General features: G+C 54.4%; 1 protein-coding gene across 2 annotated transcripts in view; it reads right to left on the reverse strand.

Annotated features, from left to right (window-relative positions):
- Positions 1 to 24,850, reverse strand: part of SRCIN1 (SRC kinase signaling inhibitor 1) — a 193,541-nt gene that overhangs the window by 32,794 nt on the left and 135,897 nt on the right. For both annotated transcript variants that reach the window (XM_078866688.1, XM_078866687.1), the window contains exons 2-7: positions 9,926 to 10,245; positions 8,102 to 8,276; positions 7,510 to 7,711; positions 6,767 to 6,860; positions 2,981 to 3,831; positions 1,110 to 1,327 (exon numbers count right to left, since the gene is read on the reverse strand). In XM_078866688.1, coding sequence (XP_078722814.1) covers positions 1,110 to 1,327; positions 2,981 to 3,831; positions 6,767 to 6,860; positions 7,510 to 7,711; positions 8,102 to 8,276; positions 9,926 to 10,245 — 1,860 coding nt within the window. The remainder of the gene's footprint in view (positions 1 to 1,109; positions 1,328 to 2,980; positions 3,832 to 6,766; positions 6,861 to 7,509; positions 7,712 to 8,101; positions 8,277 to 9,925; positions 10,246 to 24,850) is intronic.

Genomic DNA, 24,850 nt, shown 5'->3' on the forward strand with positions numbered 1-24,850 from the left:
GAGACAGAGGGAGGCAGCGGAGGGAGACAGAGGGAGACGGAGGGAGACAGAGGGAGACAGAGGGAGACGGAGGGAGACAGAGGGAGGGAGACAGAGGGAGGCAGCGGAGGGAGACAGAGGGAGGGAGACAGAGGGAGACAGAGGGAGGGAGACAGAGGGAAGGAGATGGCTGGAGATGGACCGAGACGCGAAGGCACGGGGGGGGCGGGGGGGCATCATGTTGGGCACATCGCCTCCACCCAGTGGCCTGTGCCAGCTCGTGTTCCGAGTGTGCTGTGTGTGTGTGCTCTTGTGACTAAGTGACGCAATCAAACATTTACTCGCGTTTCATATAAACCCACCTCCTTTACCACCATCTCCATCCACCTTCTCCCCTGCACCTCCACCCATCTCCTCCCCACACACCTCTTCCCCTCCATCCACCTCCTTCCCTCCTTTCTCCTCTTCCCCTCCATCCATCTCCTACCCTCCACCTCGCACCCTAGCTCCATTCCTCAGTAAGGAATTTGGCGAATTGGGGGGGGCGGTCAATAAATGATTAAAGCCTTGGCAATATTTTTTCTTGAATCATTGCGCATGGCAAAGAGCCAGGCTCTCCACCGCGGTGCCCGCATGTAGGCCGCCCCAGAGCCGGCGCCGTTAAGCCCCAATTCTGTTTGTTGATTAGCGCTAATTGATTTACGCATTTTAACAGAGTGCCATTTTCCCTGCTGTCGATTCAAATGCGACGGGGCACGCACACGAGCACGCCCGCGCCCACAGCAGGCATCGACTGAGCATGCGGAATGGGATTTCATGGACTCTGTAAATTGAATGGTAATGACGATGCGACGGGGCGCGTTCCATCGCGTCGCCGACGAATGTCGGGGGAGGGAGGGGACTGTGGGCGGGGCCCGATGTCCAACACGACGTGGGCAAGCCACCTTTACCCCCTGCAGTGGATTCAGAGAGGAGATGTTCATTATTTTAGTTTATTGCAATCAAATCGACGAGAGTATTACGAGAATCTGAATCCGTTCCTAATCGACCGGCGAATCCGCCACGTCGTTACGCGGCGGAGGCACCGGAGCCGAAGGCGCCGCTGACACGATCTGGCGCTCTGCGCGTACCCGAGGAGTCGGTCTGCGTGCAGGCGGTGCTCGTCGGGCGAGCGGTCGCTGGCGTCGTGCTGGCGCCGCCCCCGGCACCGCCGATCCCCGCCGCCCACAGCCTCGCGTCCTCGGCGCCGCACCGGCTCAGCGCGTCCTCCAGCGCCTCCGGGCCCATGGTGCGCTGCAACAGCTCCGTCAGCATCGTGACCTTGCGCTCCATACTCTCCATCTTCTCCCTGGGCAGGGTTTCGGGGGCGGTGTCGGTAGTGGGGGAGAGAGAAAAGAATCAAGTGTTGTGGTGGAGGGACGGAGCTGAAGAAGCTGCGAGTGGCGGGCACCGAGGGAGCCGCCGCGATGTCGGCAGCGAGGGCGGTCGTCACTCCCGGCGGGCAACGTCCGGTTTGGGCTTCGAGCCGGCGACAATCTTACGCCGTTACTCTCGCTCGCACTCAAACCGGGGAGGTAACCAAGCTGACGGCCGTGGCGAGGGACGGAGCCGCGCTCGCCCTGCCGGGCAGGATGACGGACAGAGCGGGCGCGGCGCGCCACCACAACCCAGACAGTGGGGCGATACATTCCTCCCGCGGCCGTTGCGGGCGTTCTTCGCTGCTGCCACGTGTTCGACGTTACGGCTACGTGACCTCCGGCGCTAGAGGCCGACCGTGCCCGAGCGTGCATATCTGGCTCGTCGAAGCGCGTGTTCAGCCGGAGCCGTCGGACCAAACGACAGACGAGCCGAAAGCCGGCGGGGGCTTCAGGGCCGGCCGACTCGCGTAGCAGCAACCGACCGATTGACCGGCTGACGCGGCAGCCAATCCATTTAACTGCATTAACGCTCTCCGGAGGAGTCGCCGAGCGACCAAGTGGACACGCGTAGCGAGCGTAATCTTCCGCGGCGTGCACCGACACGCATCCAACCCATCTGCTGCCGAGGGGGCGGTGCTCAAGCACCAAACCTCCCCACCCCCCCCACGCGTCATCCATAATGATCCTCGCAGCGCCGTCCAGTGGGCACGGCCAGATGCCCTCGCCCCCGCTGCGTGGATTTACTCAGAGTTCACACGCGCCGCGGGGTCGCGACCTCGCAAATGTGAAAACCAGGGGATGCGATGATTCACCGTAGCCTGGTGATTCGATGACATTTTGCAAATTTTGGAACGCGATTCTGGTCAAGGTTGGATTTGATAATGTTCCATTTTAACCGTCATGTTTGCACTTTTGTGTTTTTGAAAGAAGAGCGCTATTAGCCTAAGCCCAATACTACCATAGAATTTTGCATGCGATTTGCATCGATTGTATATAATCGATTCTCACACACTCGATCCGATGCACGTATTATGACGATCAGAATCGATGCATTATAGCCTAGTGAATAGAAATTTGCTAATTAAAATCTCATTCTGCCTGACCTCTGTACATTCAGAAGACGAAACAAAGTCAAGTCAATCTGTTTCCACGCTCAAATACTTTGGGAGTCGTGCCCATCTCCTTTTGCAACCCAAAGCGTGGTCAGATCGTGCATAGGGGACACTGCCTCAGAAGTCCAGGTGTTGTAGTCTTGGGTCAGGAGATGGTAGCACAACAAATAATATTATTGTTCAGCGTCACTCCTCCGTATGCATGTTCTCCCACATGAAGCCAAACACTCTAAATAGAGTAGACCAAACATCCCAATGCAGGACCCAACTGCAAAACAGTGTTTGGGCAACGAGGTTTTCCTGCTTAGCACAAAGGGCATTTCTCTAAACTGGGGGAAATCGCGAGGCTAGTCTACAGCGAGATCCACATTTGACCTCACGACCTTCCAATTACGTCTCCGCCTGTCGAGCCATGGCGCTACCCCGGCCCGGCGCGGAGACAGAAAAAGCCGCCGGGCGCGGTGATCTCACCGACTGTCGCGGTCGCTGGCGAGCGTCGACGTGCTGTTCCCCGAGGGCGACCGCTCCCAGCGGCCATAGCCCCACGAGTCGCCGCTGGGCGGCGTGGTCGCGGTCGAGCTGGGCGTGGGCGGCCCGCGTTGCAGGGACGCCGCCGCCGCCGCCGCCGCCGCCGGCCCTCGACCCCCGTCCACCGTCGACCCCCGTCCACCGCCGTCCAACTCGATGGGCACCACCGTGTAGCCATGCAGCGAGTGCAGCGACGCCGGCGGGGTGCGCGACCTCGCGGGGCCGGGCGACGCGTACGCCAGCACGCCGCCTCCTCCTCCGTCCCGCGCCGAGTCGGAGCGACGCATGCTGCCGGTGCCGCGCGCGTAGCCCTGCTCGTAGTACCCGCCCGTCGCCACCGCCCGCGCCGCCGCCGCCTGGTACTGCTGCTCGCTGGCGTAGCTGGCGTTGGAGGCGAGGCTCTGCCGCGCGCTGCTGCCGACGCTGCCGCCGGCGTCCGCGTAGTAGCCGAGCAGCACGGGGTCGGAGCGCAGGCCCTCGTTGCGCACCAGCACCACGTTGCGGTTGCGCAGGTCCTCGTCCGGGCGCACGTCTCGCCGCTCCAGGATGGCGCCGGGCGACACGGGGGAGGGAGGCGGTGGCGGCTGCTGGAGGTGGTGGCGAGGCGCCGGCGACGGGCTGCCCCTGCCCCCGGGGCCCACGCCGGGCGGGCCCGCGTTCCCCCATTCCCAGGTGCCGCCGGGAGGCCCCGGGCTCGGCCCGTAGCCCGAGTGGCGCTTGGACGGGGAGGGCAGCGCCGGCGAGGCGTAGCCGGGATTGGCGGCGGCGGGAGTGACGCGCCACAGCGTCTCGTCCTGGAGATCCGCGGCGCAGGCGGTCGGAGGAAAGAACAAGACGGAGAAACGCGCAGAGGTTGGTGGGGGGGGGGGTGAGTGGTGGGAGCGCTATCGCGACCCAGCGCTTCGGAGGCCAATGTAGCGTTGTGAAACTTCTCAATGGGACGGGCTGCTAGGTGGTTGTGGAATGGCAGTACAGCAAGCGGGATAGTGACGCCGTACGTGCATTATCCCCCCGTGCGCATCGTGGGGGGGGTTTCTTTCCCCGTTGCTTTAAAAATAACGAATCAAACACCCACTATGCAAGATCTCTCCGAAAAATGATCGAAGACAAGTAGGCATTTATTTTCTTGAAGTAGACAGGCATGCTCCCGATGGTGACTGCAGCTTAAATGTCGAACATTTAGAACAGGCGATTTGAAATGCAAAACATTGCGACGAACCTTTTCGTCGCCCGTGTTTGCAAGAGCTGCCGTTGAAGGTTTGCTTGTTTTATATATGTTACGTATAATATTATATATATATTATTATATATATTATATTATTAATATATTACATTATTTTAAGGCCACGGTGTTAATGATGAACGTATCAAGTTATTTTGTTGGTGCAAAGAGAAGTCAGGTGTTTATGGGGCATGTCACGCAAAATGTGTTAACGGCTCTTCTATCGTGCAACGGTTAAGAGCCCGAAATAAATGAAGTGGACTCACGTTCACAATGTTCCCAAAACGACGTCACATTATCCCCCTTCCCCCTCCCCTTCCCCTCCCCATGCTGCTCCCGATCATCATCCCGACGGTGCTAAGGCTGTGAGGAGCCCAAGTGTGCTTCCAGCGGGACCCCCCTTTTACGCGCTGATGACCTGTGTTTCCCCCGGATGTCTGTTTGTCGATATTAGCCAAACGTGGCGTGAGAAGGCGCATGTCCCGGGCGGTGCCCTCGTGTTCCAAATCGACGCGGCATCGCGCTTCAATTGCGATCCGCTGATTCACGTCTTCACGTACGGAATGGTGGGTTTTTTTTTATTCTCCAAGCTGCCGCGCGCTATTATGCAGAGTAGATTTTAAATTCTTTCAACTGCGTTTGAAAAAGAGCAGAACCCGGCGGATTTATTTGTATAACTTTCCTTTGTTGCGTTGTTTTTGTTCTTTCCACGAAACTGCGTGCGTGGCAATTCAAAACATTGAACGAATAATGGAATGATGATGTTTGGTTGGTCAGAGTGTTTTTTTTCATGTTCATCTCTCAGGAGAGACGGGGTAAGAGACAGCTGATGAATTGAGACAGAAGCGAGAGGATGAAGGGAGAGAGGACCGACTGGAGTGGGGGTTTGTGTACACATGCTCTCATTGCACACGTCTCTCACACGTGTTTACTCATATCCTCCATTCACGTTTAGATTTGGTAATGGAAAATTCACGTGGGTCTCGAAAATAGAAATGTATTCCGAGCACGGGAAGAAACCCAGGCGGAGACGAAGCAGCTGTCAGCATCATCATCACGAGTACAAGAGATTAACATTTGATGTGCCCCAAGCTAAGCATGTAATGATTCAATTCCAAAATAAATTTAATTGATTTCCATTATTTGGAATTGTGATTCATATCCAGAATGTATTAAGATTGTAGTCCCCTCTTCATCACTTTTCTTAGTTTCTCATTTCTCATCTCATTCCTCCAGTTCGTTCGCTACGTTAGCCTGAATGTAACGTTATAAAAGCGCGTGCTTCACATTTGCAGACAATCATATTGATGATTTAGTACATTTCTTACAAGCGCAAGGTTATCACGAAGACGCTCTGTCTCACGAACGTAGCCTGGAGTAGTGTTTCAGCAGCAACGCCTCAACTATACACCGCAGCGTCTCGGAGCGCTTTGCACCTCACATCCTCTGCTCAACACATTTTCAAGGGCGCCCCCCCGCGGTGGCAGCTGTCCCCGTGCAGCGCAAGGCGCCTCGGCACCTGGCCTGCAAGCGGGCATGAGCCTGCCGGTCGATGGTGAAGTCGCGAAGAGTAAATCTAAACAGAGTAATTTTGCGGTGAATTTTTTTCAAATTCGAACCATGATGCAGACACACAACGACCTGCTCGTTTGGAAAGATGTCACGGGACTTTTTACGTCCACTACGAAGCAGATGGCACGTATTTTACGGTCAAAACACTACCACAGTATTAGCCAGGGCAGTCTTCCAGATTCGAACCACGAACCTCTGCGACAATCGGCAAATGCGATACCACAGGGCCCGTTTCATCACCCCAAGTTACTTGTAAATGTAATCAATTCTCACACGTGCGACTCGATGCATGTATCGTGAGCCTGGGGAATTGGTGTTGATTGACGAACCGATGAATCATTACACGCCTGGTGTAGAACATCAGTGATTCGTCGTGTTATATGCAAAATGCAAATACAAAACATTGTGTCTGCGCAGGGCCAGGTGCAAGACTGAAGCACGATACCAGCAGCTGGTCACACGAAACATCGTGTCCTCTAGTTGGTAATTCACATTCGTGTGAAGTTTAGTCAAATTTCATTGAGCATGTTTGTTCTAGGCAACCAACCAAAGGTAACGAAAGTTATACAAAAAAAAGACTCTTTGGTTAAAATCCACCAATACAAGGTGGCCCGGGTAGAAGACAGCACAGCAAGTAGGTCGCTGGCCTATCACAAGGTTTGTGTAGAGTGTTATCCCCTGGAATGCACAGAGGTATTGGGAGCACTCCAATGTCCTCAAACAATGCTCACACGCTCTATAAGGCATTGGGGGTCCAGACATCGCGAGTGGGGAATATTCCTACTCAGAGAGACTTCCTGGGCAATGAATGCACCTCCGATTAGCACGGTTGGGCAACGTGCGGTGCGAAAGAAGTTCAACATACAATGTAGGACCATTAGAATCTCGATTATTATTATTGTTATTGTCGTTAAACGATCCTGCAAGCATCTCACCCGCATGTCTCCGTTGGAGGGGCGAGGGGCCCCGTAGGCAACCGGCGCTGGCTCCATGAAGACCAGCTTGAGCACCGCCTGATCCCTCACCTCCCTGGGTGGGAGAGGCGGCGAGGGGGGCAGACGAGAATGAACGACCACACCTCAAGGATTACAACGACTGGAAAATGAACAGAAGACGAGACGAACGGACGGACAATCGCACCGATGAGCAGACAAACAGGACGGGAGGACACAACCGTGAGTAAGAGCAGAGCGGACGCATGCGGGATGAATCAAGGCAGACCTGCCGACGGTTGGGACCAAGCTGGCAACTCGGCGCACACTGCTGCAGTGGTGCAGGGTGGAGACTGCGACACGACGAATGGACAAGGTAAAAGAATCAAAGAGTAAATGAAATCTGAATAGATGATCGGAAACACGTGGCTTGAACAGTTTGAAGGCAGTAGCGGATTTATACTAAGGGATGAATCAACTGTGGTACAGAACACAGCACAAGTGGCTGAGTGTGCCCCAGGCCTTCGGTTGAATGGCTCCTAAGCGAGGGATCACCTACAGCTGACCGAGTCGTAACACAGCCCTCATTGATGGTTGAATCCTAAATCAAGAGTCATTAATGGTTTTCCGACTCCCAACCTGAGGCTCATCAGCGGCTTTGTGAGCCCTCCGCCGTCTCGCTCGCGAGAGGACGCCAGGCCGCGGGTGGTTCCAGCTTCATCTCCGCGGCGACAGCAGTGCCTCACCCGACGATGTCATTGAGCTGGTTGAAGGAGCTTTGCTTGTGGTCGCCCACGAACACGATGGCGTCGGGCGAGGTGAGCAGTGCCATGGTGAGTGCCGTGGGGAAGGCCTTGACGAACAGTGCCCGCACCGTGTCCATCGTCGTCACCGAGTTGGGCATCACCGTCTGCCGCATTTCGCCACCGTACTGCAGGTACAGCATACCTGGCGGCGGTTGCGGGCGGGACGGGGACGGGAGGGGGGCGGGAGGGGGGCGGGAAGCGTGCGGAGGGAAGAGGAAAATGTCACACTCGTTAGCCAGGCCTCGCCGCCAAATGGACTGCATTTTTGTCATCGATTGTTCGGGCCGATTGAAGAATCTTTTCCTTTCCCATAAGTAGGAAGCCTAAAAGCCAGTGCAATGTGTCTGATGATGCCAATGACGTCACCAAGCCCCGCCCATAACCTCCTGTCCAGTGGCACACGTGGGAACAGAGGTGACGCTTTTATTACAACCTATTTTTTACATTATCCAGTTGGTGGAGCAATTGAAGCGATAATCGGTGGGGGAGTAACCAGCCCAGCTTTGAGTGAATCTCATGGTCACACACTCACCGAGCGGCTTGTCCTTGCTCTGATTGGTGGAGCGGATGACAGGAAGTGAGGCGCGCTGCTTAGAGCCACGCGTGAAGCCGCGGGGGCCGTCTGCCTCTGATGTCATTTCCTGGCCGTGCGCTGACGGGTAGGCCCCGTAGTCGGCCATGTCGGGCGAGCCTGCGTACATTACGCCCTAGCACAGCGACGACGACAAAACAAAAACACACAGAATATCAGATACGCAAACCAAAACAAACGAAACAGGAGCATATCACTGCACAAAACTAAAAACAAATCAAACAAATTAAACAAACAGCATTGTATTTCAAAGCACGCCGCTAACGGTACACTTGTAGTTCAGAGGAATGCCGGCGCCCCTGTAAACATTCAACATTTGGCCAGCGTTGGCATGTGGTTAGAACCATTGGACCGGACATTCAACGTTTACTGGGTCACTCCTTCCAACAAAAAACGAACGAACCCAGCCCTTCTTTAGTGGCGCTTATTGTGGCCGTGTATAAAAGCATGCCACCCACCACTACCACCTCCTCTGTGATTTAATCCACAATTGTACGACAACTGCTGCTGCTGCTACCAGTGTCACTTACAAAGCCAAAACTCTTCCGCTGGACCCCCTCCCCCTCCATCACAGTTATCGCCGAGAGGCAAATCCCTGCAGGAGCCAGCGCTGAAATGAGATACGGCAAGACCCCTTGCCGAGTACCGGGCAAGGAAAGTCTCTTACCTGCTGCGGACACAGTCATTTCTTTTTCCCTCTTCATTTGCTTTTTGCCTGGGGAAGAAAGTGTCTACCCAGTCCCTGCAATTGCGGTCTTAAATACCGGATCGCGTTCATACATTATCCGATTTGTTTTTTGTTGGTAAAGTATCACCGTACGGATACTTTCCCGGTACGTTGCCTCTATGCAAAAACCGTTTTCTTCATCCCTGCTGAATTTGTGCAAATGCATTGCCTGGAATTTCACAGTTGTGCTGTCTGGCCCTCTCCAAACGTGTTTTTGGGTCGCACCATGTGATTTTCTGGTGCGGTGTTCGACGTTTCGTTCCACGTGCCATGAACTTGTGCAGGACCTGAATAGCCAAACAGCATCCAGCGCAACCCGACAGCCCATCAGAGAGCTCCATACAAATTCATCTCTAAATTCGAGATGAATTTTCGAGAATTGATTGCATCGACCAAATCTTCTCCATTTGTCACTGGTGGCCAAGCAAGGCTGAACTCATCAACCCGCTCACTCTGGAGGAGGTGATTCTATCTCACTGGAGTCCAGCACAAAGGCGCCACTAGGGCTGGATCGCGTTGTCGCCAAGGAGAGACAGGGAAATAACTGTTTTGCCCGAGGCTGACGTTGTAATTATTCATACAATGGATTATGCATGTTCGGAATATTTAAGCAGTTACCTAAACGACTGCAAATTCTCACGGCAAGTATGCACGAGATGGGTGTTCCCTTTGATGCGATGAGAAGAACAATAATATGCCATTCAATTATCCAGCAAAGCCTCACCGGGTCTCAAGACTATTCCTGTGCATTGGGATGTTTGGCCACTTCTGATAAAAGAGTGTTTTGTGATGCCAGTTATTCGATTCATTGCAGAACAAGATTGACAACTCGGCTCAACCACACAGCCGCTGCTGCTGCCTCCATTCCAGCCCGGAATGCCATCGGAGCCAGCTCAGCGCCCTCCGACCCCTGGGCCACCCGGCCGCCTCACGAACAGACCTTCGAATCGACGGCCCGACACGTCGCTACGACGTCCCGAACATTCGCCGTACGCTGCCATCGCTCACACCCCCCACCCCACCCCGACCCCCCCGACCTTAGTGGAGCCGACGGGCGCCGGTGCCGTGTGAGAGTGCAGGTGCCGGTAGCTCCCGTACAGGCCCCGCTCGTGGTTCCTGGGCGGTGCACCGCTACGCAGGGCGTGCGGCACGGTGGCGGTGAGGCGCGGCGGGCCCGGAGTGCCGCTCGCGTGGCCGACGGCGGCGTCGGCGTCGTTGAGCCGCGCCCCGTCCACCGTGTGTCGCCGGCTCACGGGCCGCTCTAGCCGCGTGCCGCCGCGCTCGCGGCCATTGCGCGGGGCCGCTGACAGCACCTCGTCTCTGGAGAGCAGCAGGGGCCGGCGGAGCACCACGCCTTCTGTGGGACGGTGCGGGGGGAGGAGAGAGCGTGAGAGAGCGTGAGAGGAGAGCCCGGGTGGATGGGAGAGCACGTTCGACGGAGCGAGAGGTGTGCGCCGAGGAGCAGGCGGAGCACGTGGCGTGGATGTCGGACCACGTGGGGGTGCTCGGAAGGATGCGGGAGATGACGGGGGGGGAGTGAGATAATTGTGTGGGAGGATACAGGGAGGCGTGGACGCAAGTTGGGAGGTGTGACGACAGCGCGTCGGAGGACGTGCAAGCGCGTGGGGGGAGAGAGGAAGCCGGGAGGGAGTGGAGGAGGAGGAGGCGGCGGCAGACGGTTGGGAAGAAGAGAGATGTGCAGAGTGGCGGTGAGCGCAGCGTGGGGTCAGAGAGAGAAGTTTGGTGGTGGGGGTGGTGGTGGGGGAGCAGTGGTTGGGGGGTGCCGGAGGCGGATTCAGAGAAGAGGGAGGGAAGATCGAACATGTCAGGATTCGGCAGCATTCATCAACGCCCGCAAAGTACGCCGTGCACTTTGTGTTAACAAATCAGAAACGCCGCTCCCAAACCGATCGACCGGCTCCGTTGTGGTGCACTTGGCCACTGCCCTCCCAGGTCAACCGTCTCTGACGTGAGACAAACCGCGGCAATTCCGCGCACCGCACAAAACAATGAACCGAACACTCACATCACCGATTTAAAGCTTTAGTGACTGCAGGGATTCATCTTCTTGGTTCTTTCGGTAAAGTGTATTATTTTATTATGTTTTATTTTTATTATTTTATTATCTCCCTTCTACGTGACTTTACCGAAAGAACCAAGAACACTCACATCACCGCCTGCTGATGGCATTTGATCTGTAATCAGGTGAAAGGCTACATGTATAGACAAACACAAAGATCCTCCCCCACCCCCGACCCCCCCATAGCTTTAACAGACTGTTGGGGCAAGTGCTGTTAGTGAGCACCTATGAAGGCCGGAACGGTACACAAGGTGGGTGGGTGGCCAGCACCACGCTCGACCGCCTTTATCTCCCCAGTGGCGATTGCTTATACACCACACCAGGTACTTATTTTAGGCTGAGTCGACCTAGGGGATGCCCAGCACCGGTTCAGATATTCATCACCGATGTTGGCCGTCAACAGGTCTGCAACCCGGGTCGCCTGGTTCGTCGCGCAACGTGCTAACCGCCACACTACTGCTCCCCGAAACATATATACCAATACCTGCCATTCGCCAATCAGTGACGGTCACGTCACCACGGCGCCTGTGCCAGGCCAGGTGCACTTTGAGGCCACGTCAAGTGTCGAAGGCTCGCCTGACAGGAGGAGGTCTCGGCACAGATCTAGGTGCCGTGGGTTGACTGACTGAGATGACTGGTAGATGCACCAGCTGTACCCGCTATTGTGACAAATAAACCTATATACGCACCGATACACACCGACACACACTGACACGCACACACGTTGTACTGTGAATGTACTAAGCACTTCAGCAAAGTCCCTGTTTGCTGCACGCCCGGTAAAACCAGTCAGTCGCGTTCGCACGAGGCAGCGAGGCACGTCACACAGAGCCAGACACGTTCCTCGCGCCGTCCAATCAGCAATGGGCTCATTCCATCGTTTGTTTCTTGGATTTTGTTTTACTTGGCGAAGGTCATAAAAAGACGACACGCGACAACGTGAACATGGCGCCTTTCACATCTTCACCACGTGTCCGATTCGAGCTTTGGTATGTTTATAGGCAAAGGCGAATATCTCCCAAACAGCCTTTTGACAGACTGTTGAGGCGGTACTGCGAGCGAGTAGAGCACCTGTGAAGGCCGGCACGACACACGAGGGATCAAGGTGGCCAAAAGTCACGCCCGTCCACCTTTGTCTCCCCAGTGGCGATGTTTGCACATCAGCAGCAGCTTATCATTTGACGCCGGGTCGACCTAAGAGAGACCCAGGAGCGTTTCAGATCATTATCACCGGTGCTGGTGGCCGTGAGTGGTGCGCGCTAACCACTACACCACCGCTCCCCAGGAGGGTAGATACGTGTTAAAATGTTTATCTCCATTTATGATTCCTTTTCCATGGCCCGTAGGAAGGACGAAGGACCCCCCTGACTCGCGGTGCCGCTTGATTGGCCAAAGCGGCCGGGGGGTCCAGCCAGGTGCCGGCTGCCCCCCCCCGCCCGCCCCAAGGAGGAGCACGGCAGATTGCGTCACCCACAGCTGCCGACGACGCCGGTCGGGAAGCCGACGTCGCGTGCGAGAGGGGTGGGGGTTGTGTCAGTACCACTCGGGGTGGTAAATGCTACCACGGTATCCCACCGTGAGCAGAAAGCTTGGTTATACGTAACCGTCTGTTTTATGGACGCACTTAAATAGTTGTTTTCAAATTCCGTGGCGACCTCACACGTGTTTCCTTCCCCCGCACCTCCGATTAGCACGGTTGGCTACGTACGGTTGCGAAAGAAGTTCAACATACATACATATTAGTTTGCTTTTCTTAATTCCAAATGCATATATATATATTTTTGTTTCAACAATAAAACGACAATTCCCTTCTTTCACAAACATTTTCCCACAAAGAGTCACCAACCACGGCACCATTGCCACCCTACGTGTCTGTAATCTGCATTTGCCACCCTGGATGGTACCCGATGAGAAATGTTTGGGCCAATGGCTCAAGGAACGAGGAGACGCACGGTGGCCTGGGGGTGGTGGGGGAGTGAGAACCAAGACGGGCCCACACGAGACCCGACATCGTTCGCGTCACTCAAATCTGTCCGCCGCTCACTCGTGATTCCGACGCGTCGGGCGGCACCGCGCCGCTGCGACGAGCCGGAGAGCGACGAGCCAGAGAGCGACGTCCGCTCAGAGGCGCTTCGGCGAGCATGCGCTCGTCCGCTCGCGCGGCGTCACGGCACTCGCGCCTGTCAGCCCCGTCAGCCCCGTCAGCTCCGACATCTCCCACATCTCCCTCCACCCCCCCACACCACCCCACTGCCACTTCCCATCGCACATTCAGTCCTGTGAGCGTGATTTAACCGAGCGAGTACCTAACGAGGTGGCCATTATCGCTTCTGCAAGGACGATTTGGCAAATGTGCTTGCGCGGACGTTTGCCATTTGTTTTTCGACTCGGCGATTTCATGCAAAGCGGCCCAGCGGTTTGCACGGTGACCGTCCGAGCGGCACTTTCCAAACCACTCCGTGTGCTCCTCCTCCTCATCCTCTCGTAAGCACCCACTTAGCACTCTGCGGGCTGCACCGTGCAGCGCACGTGAAGTGAATTTGTCCCTTTCTCTCCTGTCATCGTCCAATGCCGAATGAACGCCTCCCTCAACCAGCCGCCACGGCCGCCTCTCGCGATGCCAGCGCTCCATCTCCTTGGTGGACCTCCACTCGGGGGCGCCCCATTCCTCGGCTGACACCCCGTTCATTACTCCTGACCATCGGCCACCGTCCCGTCTTCGAGCACGTGTCCTCCCGCAGCAGGGCCACTGCCGTATCTTAGCACGTCGGATGACGTCTCTCAACGCGGGCCTGTAAAATGCCTTGCGACATCACCAGGCACCAGACGCGCATGGCGAACCTCGCACCGCCGCGCCGATCTGCCCGCATTCCCGGCGAAGCGTTGCAAATCGTCCGTCCATCCATCAGCGTCGGCTCCGGGTTCGGAGGTCGACGCACACCGCATGCCAGTGCTTCCTCTCGGTGCAAATGTCTCGCCACTGTCCCCGTGCGGAGTGATTGTGTCCACTCTTTAATGTCATCGCCCACCCACCCCGCCTCCCCTCACCCCCCCCCACCACGTCCGTCTTTGTCTTCCTCCGTGTTTTAGATAAACACTTAACTAATAAGCAGGAGCTGATAATAGCCGGCAAAAAACCACGACGCGGCACGGTCACCGCTCCCAAAAAGGCACGGCTGCTAAAATATTAATCGCAACGTTCGAGAGCTAATTACAACGTTGGGGAGATAAACGTACGTCTAAGTTGGCGTGAGGCATAGTTTCCAAACGAAACGCCGTGCGTTACCCTCGTCGGTTAAAGGAGGCGACGTGAGCTGGGGACAGCCACGGTTCGTGTGCAGTCTGCACGCTCGCCAAACCTCAGCCCCTATTCCGCACCTTACGTCGATCCGGGCAAATTTAATTCACGGAGATACTTACGTTTCAGCGAGGAGCGCGACGTGCTCCCTACGAAGTTTGAGAATGCGACGGTTGAAAGTTTATCACAGTGGCTCGTACGAACAATTGTTTTTTCCTTTGTAAAAAAAATAGTATTTGCATAAGTCACTTTAATACTGAAATATAACCATCTAATGAAATGAGGCCCCCTATCCCTCTACCCTCTCTACATTCGTGCAATGAAGAACGGCCATTGCCCAAAAAACGTCGCCTGTTTTAGATCCATTTGAAAGTCGCTGACGTGTCGAGTTTCGCTCGTCGTTGATTGCAATCGTTGCATCGCCGGCCACGTGGCGGCAATGGACGCTGTCGAGCCTGAACGTCCCATCAACTGCGAGCCCCTCGAGGTGTCGTCACGGCTTCCAAAAAAGCGCAGTTTTCGTGACTCACCCCCGCTCCGCCTCCCTGTGTTGACCGATCAACTCCGTTAACATACAGATCAAGTCGTCACGCACCGCACACGCCTGATGATTGCTGCGCGCGCCCCCCATGGATGAAGAGAACGTGCGGTTAAAGCTTCAGGTAGAGGTGTGTGCGTGTGTGTGTGCGCGTGTGTGCACGTTTGTGCTTCTAGGCGATCAGTGGGCGAGCGGTAGTGCAGCGGTTTGCTCACTGCGCTACGAACCCAGTGGCCCGAGTTTGATTACTGCTCACGGCCAACACCACAAAGATTATCCGAACTGGTTCTGGGCGTACCCTAGGTCGACTCAGCCTCAAATGAGTACCTGGTACGCCGTATTAAACATCGCCACCAGGGAGACAAAGGCGGTCGGGCAAGGTGCCCACCCACTCAAGTGCCGTGCTGGTCTTCATAGGTGCTCACGAACAACACTTCCCCCCCCCCCCACAGTCTGTTGAGGCTATACTGGCGATCTTTGTCTTTGTCTACGTGATCTAAACATTGCGGATTCATATTCTAGTCGAGCGGACATGGAAGGTTGACTCTGTGGGTAGAGGTCAACACGAGACGAATGAAACATTTTCAAGCGGACAGAGAACGACACGTTGGTCTGGGAGTTGTAGGACAGTGACTCACGACGCACGCACGACACGCGCGTGCTTGTTGTTGTTGTTATAAACGCCAGTCATCTGCGCGCGTGCCGCTCGTGTTTCGAATGCTTCTGCGTTTCAAACGAGTATGATACAACGGAACTGCGAATGTCCCCCTTTCATTTCTGAGATCTGAACACAATCTCAGTCTCCGGGGCGTTCGGCGCTTCACGGGGGTGAATTTGAACTTATCTCAAAGTAGCTTGATTTAAAAAATACATCAAAAATCTAAAACACCGATGGCATAACGGATCCACGCCGTGTACAAAGCACAGACGGCAACACGCGAGGTGGATAAAGGCACAGCCCTGCAATTACTCTCTCACGCCGCTGCTTGTAGAAGGGCCCCGACTCGATGGAGATCCAGGAGGACCCCCTTTTCAAGGGGGTGTTTTGGCCTACTCTTCCACGCTAGCCCAATGCCGCCAAAGAGATGGGACCAGCTACCCACACTGCAACCCACCGCACGCGCGACCCGCCAATCGATCAGACTGTGGCGGTGTACCCGCGTCTACTGCTGGATGGGCGGCAGGTAGGGGAGCGGTGGGGGCAGATTTAAGAAGCTGGCCCCGTCGTTCCGACTGCCGGATTGCGATTCGAGTCTGCTCACCGCTGCGCCCCAGCAGCAGCATCCTGCAGTCGGGAGGGGGTAGAAGTAAAGGCAACGAACGAGCAACGCGATGCTCCTCCACCTAATTGTATTCCTCCCCGGGTTAATGCCTTGCGACATTACGGCTTCCGACGACCAAATTAAGTGTGATCACATTTGGTCGGCGAAAACAAGGGGGGAGGGGGTGTGGGGGGGGCGGGTGGACGGGTTGTGGGACAGGGAGGGGGGTGCTATTGCGTTAAATCTGCCACGCCGTTTCGGGCACGCGTAGTTACTTCATCAGAATCTTTATTTGCCCTGGGGAGATCCGACGAGCTATGCATCTTTTATATTCTTTGGGTCTTTCGGTAAAGTCACGTAGATATAAAAATAATTAAACAATAATAATTTTATTATTTTTCTATCTACGTGGCTTTACCGAAAGACCCAAAGAATATGAATTTCCTGCAGTCACGAAAGCTTTAAGTCAAGATTTATGAATCTTTCGACTATCTGTCAATTCTGGCTCATGTTGCCACCGCTCATGGTCTCGCTCCTCGTTTGAATCGCGACGAAAGTCCGGAGGATCGCACGTCAAACTCTGCACCGCCATCTCCGATCCGTGAATCAAGGCCGAAGGCTCACGGCACGTGCAAGCCGCGTCTCGGTCATCCAGCGCCGCCCGCCTTCTCCTCGCCTTCAACTCTGAGACTTCATCCTCCTCCCACCACCATCGCCGCTCGCTTCTGTCCTTCGCGTCTGCCCAAACCAACTCAACCCTACCCCCCTCCTCCTCCACCCCGTGATAATAACCTGCTGCCGCCGAACATATTATCACGCGTCCCTTGAAGGTGACGGCTGCAACGCCAACTCGCCAACGCAAAGGTCGTGTGACGTTGTTCGCGAACGGGGTGGGGGGGGGGCGTCACGTGCCGGTGGCTGCGAAATCGCCCTTCTTATTACAGGATCACGCGAGCACAGGGTGAAATATTATAAGAGCCGTCGTCACTTAGAGAAATGCCAGACGTCAAAGCGTCTCCTTGCCCACGTGAAAAAGAGCGGTGGAGCTGCTGCTGCTGCTGCAGTGAGATGGAGGTGACCCTGAGTCTTGCAGTGGAAATCCCATGCTCTTATTATTGCCAAACATACTTAACTAAACGATTTTTTTTATTTCACCAGGTAAGGCTCACTGAGCTATGTGGCTCCTTTGCAGAAGCAACCTGGCCACAAATGATAGCTCAACGAAGTTGCTTATCACGTGGACATTTATATCAGCCAAATACTCCAAGCTCATGTTGATTCTAAATGTGGAGGGACAAACCGAGGAAACCAGAGGCATGTCCACGCGACCACGGGGAGAGAAGCACGCAAACTCCAAATATACAGCAGCAGGCGTCAGGGTCGGGATCGAGCCCACAACCTCCTGTATCCCAGACGAGGGAGATGACATTTCACCACCGCGGTGCCCCACATTCTCAAAGTTCAAAGTTAATTTATTAGGTATAGCCCTGTGAGCCATTCGGCTCTTGAATCGGGTGCAACCGCAACAAACAAAAAACTAAAACATGAACAAGAAAACATCTTAAAGTGACTATGTGCAAACAGAAAATCCAAGAAAAGACAGCAAAGTATTCTCTGTGCATGACACCCACTCTGGGGACCTTCCTACACAGGTTAAATAAAATAGTAATAGACGTTTTTAGGGCCAAGTCTCTTTATCGTGAAGAAGCCATTGCCAGCAATGCGAGCCGACTAAATTGTAGTTGGATAGAGGAGCCGGCTCTTGCACAATTACCACGAGTCCTTCCTCAACTTCTTAGAAAGCGTAGACACGTCTGTCAAAAGATATAATTACTGCAACAACAAAAAACAATAGCAGTGTTTTTAACGAGCTTGTGCCGTAGTGTATATTGTGATTCAAATCATTTCAGGACACTCGCACATGCTCTCAGGACAATGCTCAGTTATTTTCATCATCATCATCATCAGCAGCAGCAGTATCAGTCATGGTCCATCCACTGCTGGATGAAGGCCTCCCGAAGCTACCACCACCATCTGTCATACCCCTGCGATGTAAGTCCACCCAGCACCTGCACACGCACTGACTTAATCTGCTTTATTATAATTATTTTTAAGTTTAGCAATCAAATCTATCCTGATGGCTGCATGGCACACGTACTGACAATCACGTGGGCCCAAGTTGTCACTCGATGGCTAAGATCCACACACTGCGCCTGCCGCTGCGGTGGAGGTAGCGTCTCCACGACCCACGCATCTCCGGCTGCACGCTCCGATGAGGCGACGGCCACACGCCCACTGAAATCTCGACAGGTGAGCGGACACGGTCGCGCCAGACATCACGGGCAATTTATTTCCTGTCACCGCCGCATCACGCTCCGCGAAAATAATAATAATAATGGATACAAACAATAACACGTTTCTCTCCCGACTGCAAAATTTAGTCCGCCAGGTTCCAAATGTCAATCTCTATTTTTGTTTATTCTCACCGCGCGGAAGGCAAAACCACCGGCCTCGATCCGGTGCAGCTACGCCACGACCTCCCCGTAACCGCGTCGGCGCACGCCTGCCCGCACACTCCCCTCCGCCCTCTGGCTTTGACCACGTCCCGGATTATTCTTCTTCCTCTCCTCACCTGCGGCCTCGCATCGCAGCTCATTATTTCCCTTTCCCCGCACCTCTGAAAAGCACGGTTGGCTATGTAAGGTGCGAAAGAAATTCAACGTACATACGTACATGTCCAGGCGAATGGACAGCCATGGCTGCAGCTGAATGGATTTGTTCCAACGCCTCCGCCGAGTGTAACCCGAGGTTTACGGCGGTGGCCTCGCAGTGCGGTCCGCGACGGTCGGCACACCACCGGCGGTTGCCCGATTCGAATAGGAAGCCGCTGGTGGCCGCATCTAATCGTGGGTGCTGCGGGTTCTTTGGCGCAGCGTGATGTTCGTTTTCGAGGCAGGTCTAACCCGGTGGGATGGTGGTGGTGGGGGGCGGTAGCGTTTGATGGGTTTGGCCGGTGATTACACATTATATTACATCGCTGGTTGTACAAAGCTGTAGAGACATCATGGATCCAGCCTCTGCCACTTGACAACCCAACCTCCCCTGCACAGCCTTGCCCTACGTAACCCCGCCGCGACTCCCAGGGAGATACTCGTAAAATGGAGACGGCTCTGCTTACCCCCCCCACTAACCCCCCCCCACCCATTTAAACTGCGGTGCCGCACTCATACCGCTACCGACCGGCATAAATCAACGCGGACGTGCACGTAATTCTGCTGAGCAGAGGCGAGCGACGCGGGTTTTGCCCGCGGAGACAGCAGAGGTTGTTAGGCAAGCGCACGCAGGGGAGACGTGCGGCTGTAACCACAGAAGATCCGCCCCGATTTAGCCGCACGGTAGAGATTGTTGGGGCAAGTACTGTTTGGTAAGTGCCCGTTAAACGCCGGTTGGACACACGAGGGTCATAACAAATTCGGTTAAGTGTTGCAAATAGATTTCGCGAGGAGTTACATAATGACCGTGGGTGCAATTAAATCGGCTTAATTTATGGGGGTAGGGCGATGGCTGGACGGGACGGCACATGCCCCAACAAAGTAGAAGGTCGTCCAAAAAAAGCCCTGGTCATACCATCATCTCTTACGGGTCGGTAAAACAAGGACTCGATGGCGATTTCCACCGCGGCTAAAAACTGGCCCCTCCTGCGTCGAGCACTCGGAATTTCCATCGGCGGCCCGGAGGCCCAGAGGCCTGCAAGTGGGGGCGAACCCAGGCCCTCGGTCGAGGATGGGGGGAAAAGGACGAAGAAATAACAACAACAACAAATCTAATGACACCTCGCGGCCCCACTGCAGGCAGGAGGCGGGTGAGTGGGGAAGGTAGGGGGGTGGGAGCCGTGATTTGTAGAAACGTGCGGCTGGGTGATTTGAAATCCCCTCCCACCCTGCCTCCACCCACGACCCCCCCCCCCCCACCACGATCCCAACTCGGTCCCCACGAAGCAAATTGATTCACGAAACAGCACGTTCTCCGTGGCGGCTTGCAAGGCGTTGTTTTTTTTTTGACGAGACAATAACAACGGCTCTAAATATAACCCGATCCCGCAGAGTTGGTTGGACAGAGGGCGTGAGAGAGAGAGAGCGAGCGAGGTAACTCGAAGCGAGCAAACAAGCGAGCGAGGTGCAGGAACGAAACGCGGTGGCGTGACCGCCCGCACACCGCGCGGCTCACAGCCCCTATATATTCGTCACCGTTAATGACATCTATCAGCCAAGGTGGTGCAGGGGTGGGTGGGCATGGTGACATGGGCGAATGGTACCTGCCCTCCCAGAGCGAAGGGAAGCAAAATTTGTTTGTTTGTTTACAGTGCCCGTCTAAAATTGCAACGCATATTTACCGGAGGTAATTTGGGCCGCTCATATTCGCGCCCGCGGGTAATTATTGACCGCGCTCTCGCGCGTGCGGTTTGCGTGGACGACGCACGCCCAGAGGAAGAGCACAGCCAATTATTCGCACGGCTTCCAACATCTATCACCGTTGCTTTGGTGAACTTCAGCAGAGAACAGCACATAATTGAAACTTTCAAAAATACAACGTGGATGCAGGTGACCGTCTATATGTGACCACATCTCTACAGAAAAGACTACCGTAAGGAAACTGAGGGCATGTTTAATTTAGAGAGAGAGAGAGACGGTCACCCTGTAAACATGGAACGTTGGGCCAGCGTTGGACTCCGACGCTGCACGTTTACTGAGCAGTTGTAGCCAGAGGTGAAAAGGAAGGTCTTGACTGGTAGACTTCAACTGGGGGAGGGAGCCGACAGCGCGTACGCCTGGGGGAGGAGAATTCCTGACAATAGGAGCAGCAGAGGAGAGTGAGCGAGCTCCCCACTGGGAGGTTGGAGCAACCTGACAAGATTGATAGTTTAGCTCGTGCCAAGTTCGACAACACACAGTGTGCTACACTCAGGGGTAGCTCCACTTCACGCCGCGTGTTTGCAAGACCTCGCTTTTGCCCAGCTCTTCTGTGGGAACATCCACCGCTGGAGGAGCGCCTTGCCATGCCGTGTCGGCAAGATGGATTGTCGTTTCATGCGACTCTGAGCAGCACACCACGGCCAACACGTGGCAACGGTGCCATGGGATCGTGTCGCACTCGCGACGAAGGATGTGGGGAAAGACGGCTGAAGCGTCACCCCCTCCCGGAGCCGTGCGCACGTTTGTGCTTGCGATGTGTTGTTGGTCGGGCGTTCAACCGGAGAACATTATTCAAACGTGCGCGTCGAGTGAGCGAGCGTCGTTTGTCAGCAGACCGCCCGCAACTCGCAACAGAGGGTCTCATCAGCGTCTGCATTATTAACGCGTGGGGGCCGCGGTATGGGATTGTGTTACCTGGAACCCAGGCCCTCTCCCCCGTCAGCCAGCAGTGGTGCAGGTGTATCGCCTGCTCACTCAATAGCTAGGCCACTGCTCAAATAGAAAGTGACCCTTAGTTGAAAGCTGGGGAAAAAACCCCACAATTACCGTAAACACAAATTCGCAGTCATTCCTTGCAAGAACAGATCAATGGCAACTGAGCTCTCGGCTCATTATTACGTCACCGAAACGAGGCGAGAACTGTAGTGCCTCTAGTGGCTGCAGTGGCGATTATGAAGCTATTGCCACACAACTTACAAAACAACACAGATTCCGACGCGTGCGAATCGTGCCACGAACCCACAAGCTCACGGAATCCATACGAACCAATGAACGCGCGCGTCACTCCACCGCTAAAACGCCACCATGGCGTGTAATAATTGAGCCTTTGGGTCTGCGCTCAGCAGCTGTGATAATTATACAAATATTAATAATACAAATCAGGACAACCGTTCAAAATCTGACATTTCCGTCAAAGTCGCTTGGCTCATTCGCTCAGCGCGAGAGCATTACCCACGCGCATTCCCGCACTTGAGATTCCAAACTCCCACGGCTTTGCGCCCACAGACGTCTCGTCACTGGACTCCCAACGCCGACTCCCACCTGCCGCGTCTCCCCTCACCATCCGGCCTCCCACGCGAGCGCATGCGTCTGGCTGAGGCTGACCGCACGGTTCACGATCAGGGGTTTGGCGCTGCAAGCTCTTTGAAGTAAGGTCAAAGGGTAAGCTTGTTGTGTTCAACCAGGTGAGGGCTCAAGATACCCAGGGAAGAGTCACATTTTACAAGGGTGACCTGGGGCATTAGCCCTACAGCAGGCGGGGACTGTGAGTAATTTGCTGTGTCATATTCGAATTTGGCAAAAATTGGAACCCAACACTGGCACACTGTTGCCCTGCTCTTGAGAATGACGCCAAGGGATTATTTAATGTCCCCCCTGTGAAGCAGACGATGCGTGTGGCGGTCACTACACCCGCCGGATTCCAACCGCGAACCCTCTCTGCTATAAGCGGCGAATGTGCTACCGGCTACGGCATGAGTTAATAGACTAAAGTACAATGAAATAAATGTTCAAGATCGCCATGAGAAACATCTGAGGTTGGGCTGCTCTGAGTTGAGGTTGATATTAGAATCAGAATATTTTAATTTATACCAGAGGATACCAGGTGCACCCCTGTGGTTTTTGTTGTTCATTAATATGGGAACCTTTGGGCCACTTGGTGTCCACTACACCTTGGCTTAGTCTTCTCATGCCCAGCGCTGCTGCCACTGCGCACAGCGTGTTGGGGCTCGGCTTGCCGACTGCCGAGTTGCTGGCTGGCCGGCCCCTTTTGCATGTTGTTGTAACCTCTGCTCCGCTATCAATGTTTCTATTGTTCTGCAGGTTTCCAACAATAACATGGAAAGAGACGGCACGATTACATACATATTTGGCACAAACCGTTCGCCTTTTACAATCTTATTGTAACGGAAATAGTGATTGGATAAAAAACATGTTCTTTGCGTTTTCACAGAGTGTCTTTTATGGTATTTATATATTTTTATTATGACTGTAATCTCTTCCCCTTGTTATGGGAAATTGTGGCTACTGTGGTTTTTATTTGGTTTGGTGAAGTTCACGACCTTGAGTCACTGAGAAGCGATGACCATAAAAAAAAATATCAAACTTCGCTAACCATGCCAGCCGAGTATAAGCAGCTTTGTAAGACGCACATCCTTCAACTTCCCAACCGCAGTCACGAGCGGGCGTTAACAGCCGCACGGAAACGATGGTAATTTTTACGACCATATTTTGCCATTTTATATACACATTTTTTTCTCAGCATGTCCTGGCAAATAAAAATTGAAATGGATGCTTTGTTTTTCCGCCTCGCCCCCGCAATACATGTGTTTACGAGGCACCGGTGTGGCATCACTGCACCGATGAGATTGCAACCTCGCGCCACTCCCTAGCTCGAGCGGCCGTCTCGGTCGGCCGCCGCTGTGATCCCTCCTCCAGCGCCCCCCCCCCCCCCATTGCGCGTGTATTGCGCTCACCGCAGCAACGTGCAACCAATTCCTGACATCGCTCCCGATCAATTTTTACACGACGAACGGCAAAGGGTTTGGCAGTAAGCCCGTTTGCTCCGAACAATGTCTTTCCATTTGAATGCCTATTGAGGGGGAAATATTTTGCAACATTCACCAACCTTGAGGTTTATTTTAACACAGAGCCAGCGTGGACTTTTTTTTTGACGAACAATTTCACAATTACCTATTATAACAACGCAACGACGATACAATCGGCGTGTCAGTACGACCTGCTGTAACGTTATCAAGTTCCTTCTTTTGCGGTGAGAACAAAAGGGCGCTTGTACTTGAGCAATCAATAGGCATAATTGTGCTTGTTACAAGTCAATGGATGTATTTTCTGGAGCTCAGCCACGGGCAGCTCCGGCTGAAATTAAGCCCGCCGCACGGCCACGAAGTTTTCAGTGGCTTTGGGGAGAGGGCAGCCAGAGGCGGATCCAGAAACTTCCAAGGGGACAGGGAGGGGCTGCCCTGAAATGTTAGGCTTTTAAAAAAAACCCATTAACATCAAAACCATTCACGTGGCCCTCTCGTTGACACGCAGCACCATCAGAGCCGGGCTCCTCTCGCCGAGCTCGGTAGTCGACGATTCTACCCCACTGCCGGTTCCATTACTCGGCGAGTCGGAAAACAACGACAGTGGCGGAAAAAAACATCCTCGCCTCTATTCACACGTGCCGCTGGACGGGAGGTGATGGGCGGGGCCTAGGGACATCATCAGCCCCGTCACACCAGGCGTGGCTTGTAGGGGGGGTTTATTGACTTTGGGAGATAGGATGCGGGAAGCGGCTGCCAATTTTAACGGGGCCTGAGTAATCGACTCCGAAAGCAGTCGGTTACTAGTATTAGTTGTTTTTAACCGGCTTAATCAACGTATCGCCCCAGCTCTGAATGCGATACAAAACATATAACCTCTCCGAAACTGCCACCGTTTGCCATTTGTTGCAGCCGAGATGATTGCAAATGTAATTTCTCTCTCGCTTTCTTCAGTTTAGTTTGTTTATGATGAACGCGCTCGCACACAGAGAGCCGCTTTTCTGCACCGCGCCAAACCAAAATCGGTGAATTACAGCTTCATTTTTTGCAGAAGCCCCTCAAGATTCCTCATAAGCCACCGCGCCACTGCTGCCACTGCTATCGTCAGAGGCGGTTAGTTTCATCGCCACCACTACCACCCCATGTCACCACCCACCGTGGTGAAGTATGGTCAAACTACCTCCAGGACCCGACACAGTGCCGGAAGACTGTTATCCGGCAACGGGAAATAATGAAACGCTGGCACGCAGAGGTCACGGGAGGGCCTC

The sequence above is a fragment of the Lampetra fluviatilis genome, chromosome 2 (genome assembly GCF_964198595.1).
Source record: "Lampetra fluviatilis chromosome 2, kcLamFluv1.1, whole genome shotgun sequence".
Lineage (NCBI taxonomy): Eukaryota > Metazoa > Chordata > Hyperoartia > Petromyzontiformes > Petromyzontidae > Lampetra > Lampetra fluviatilis.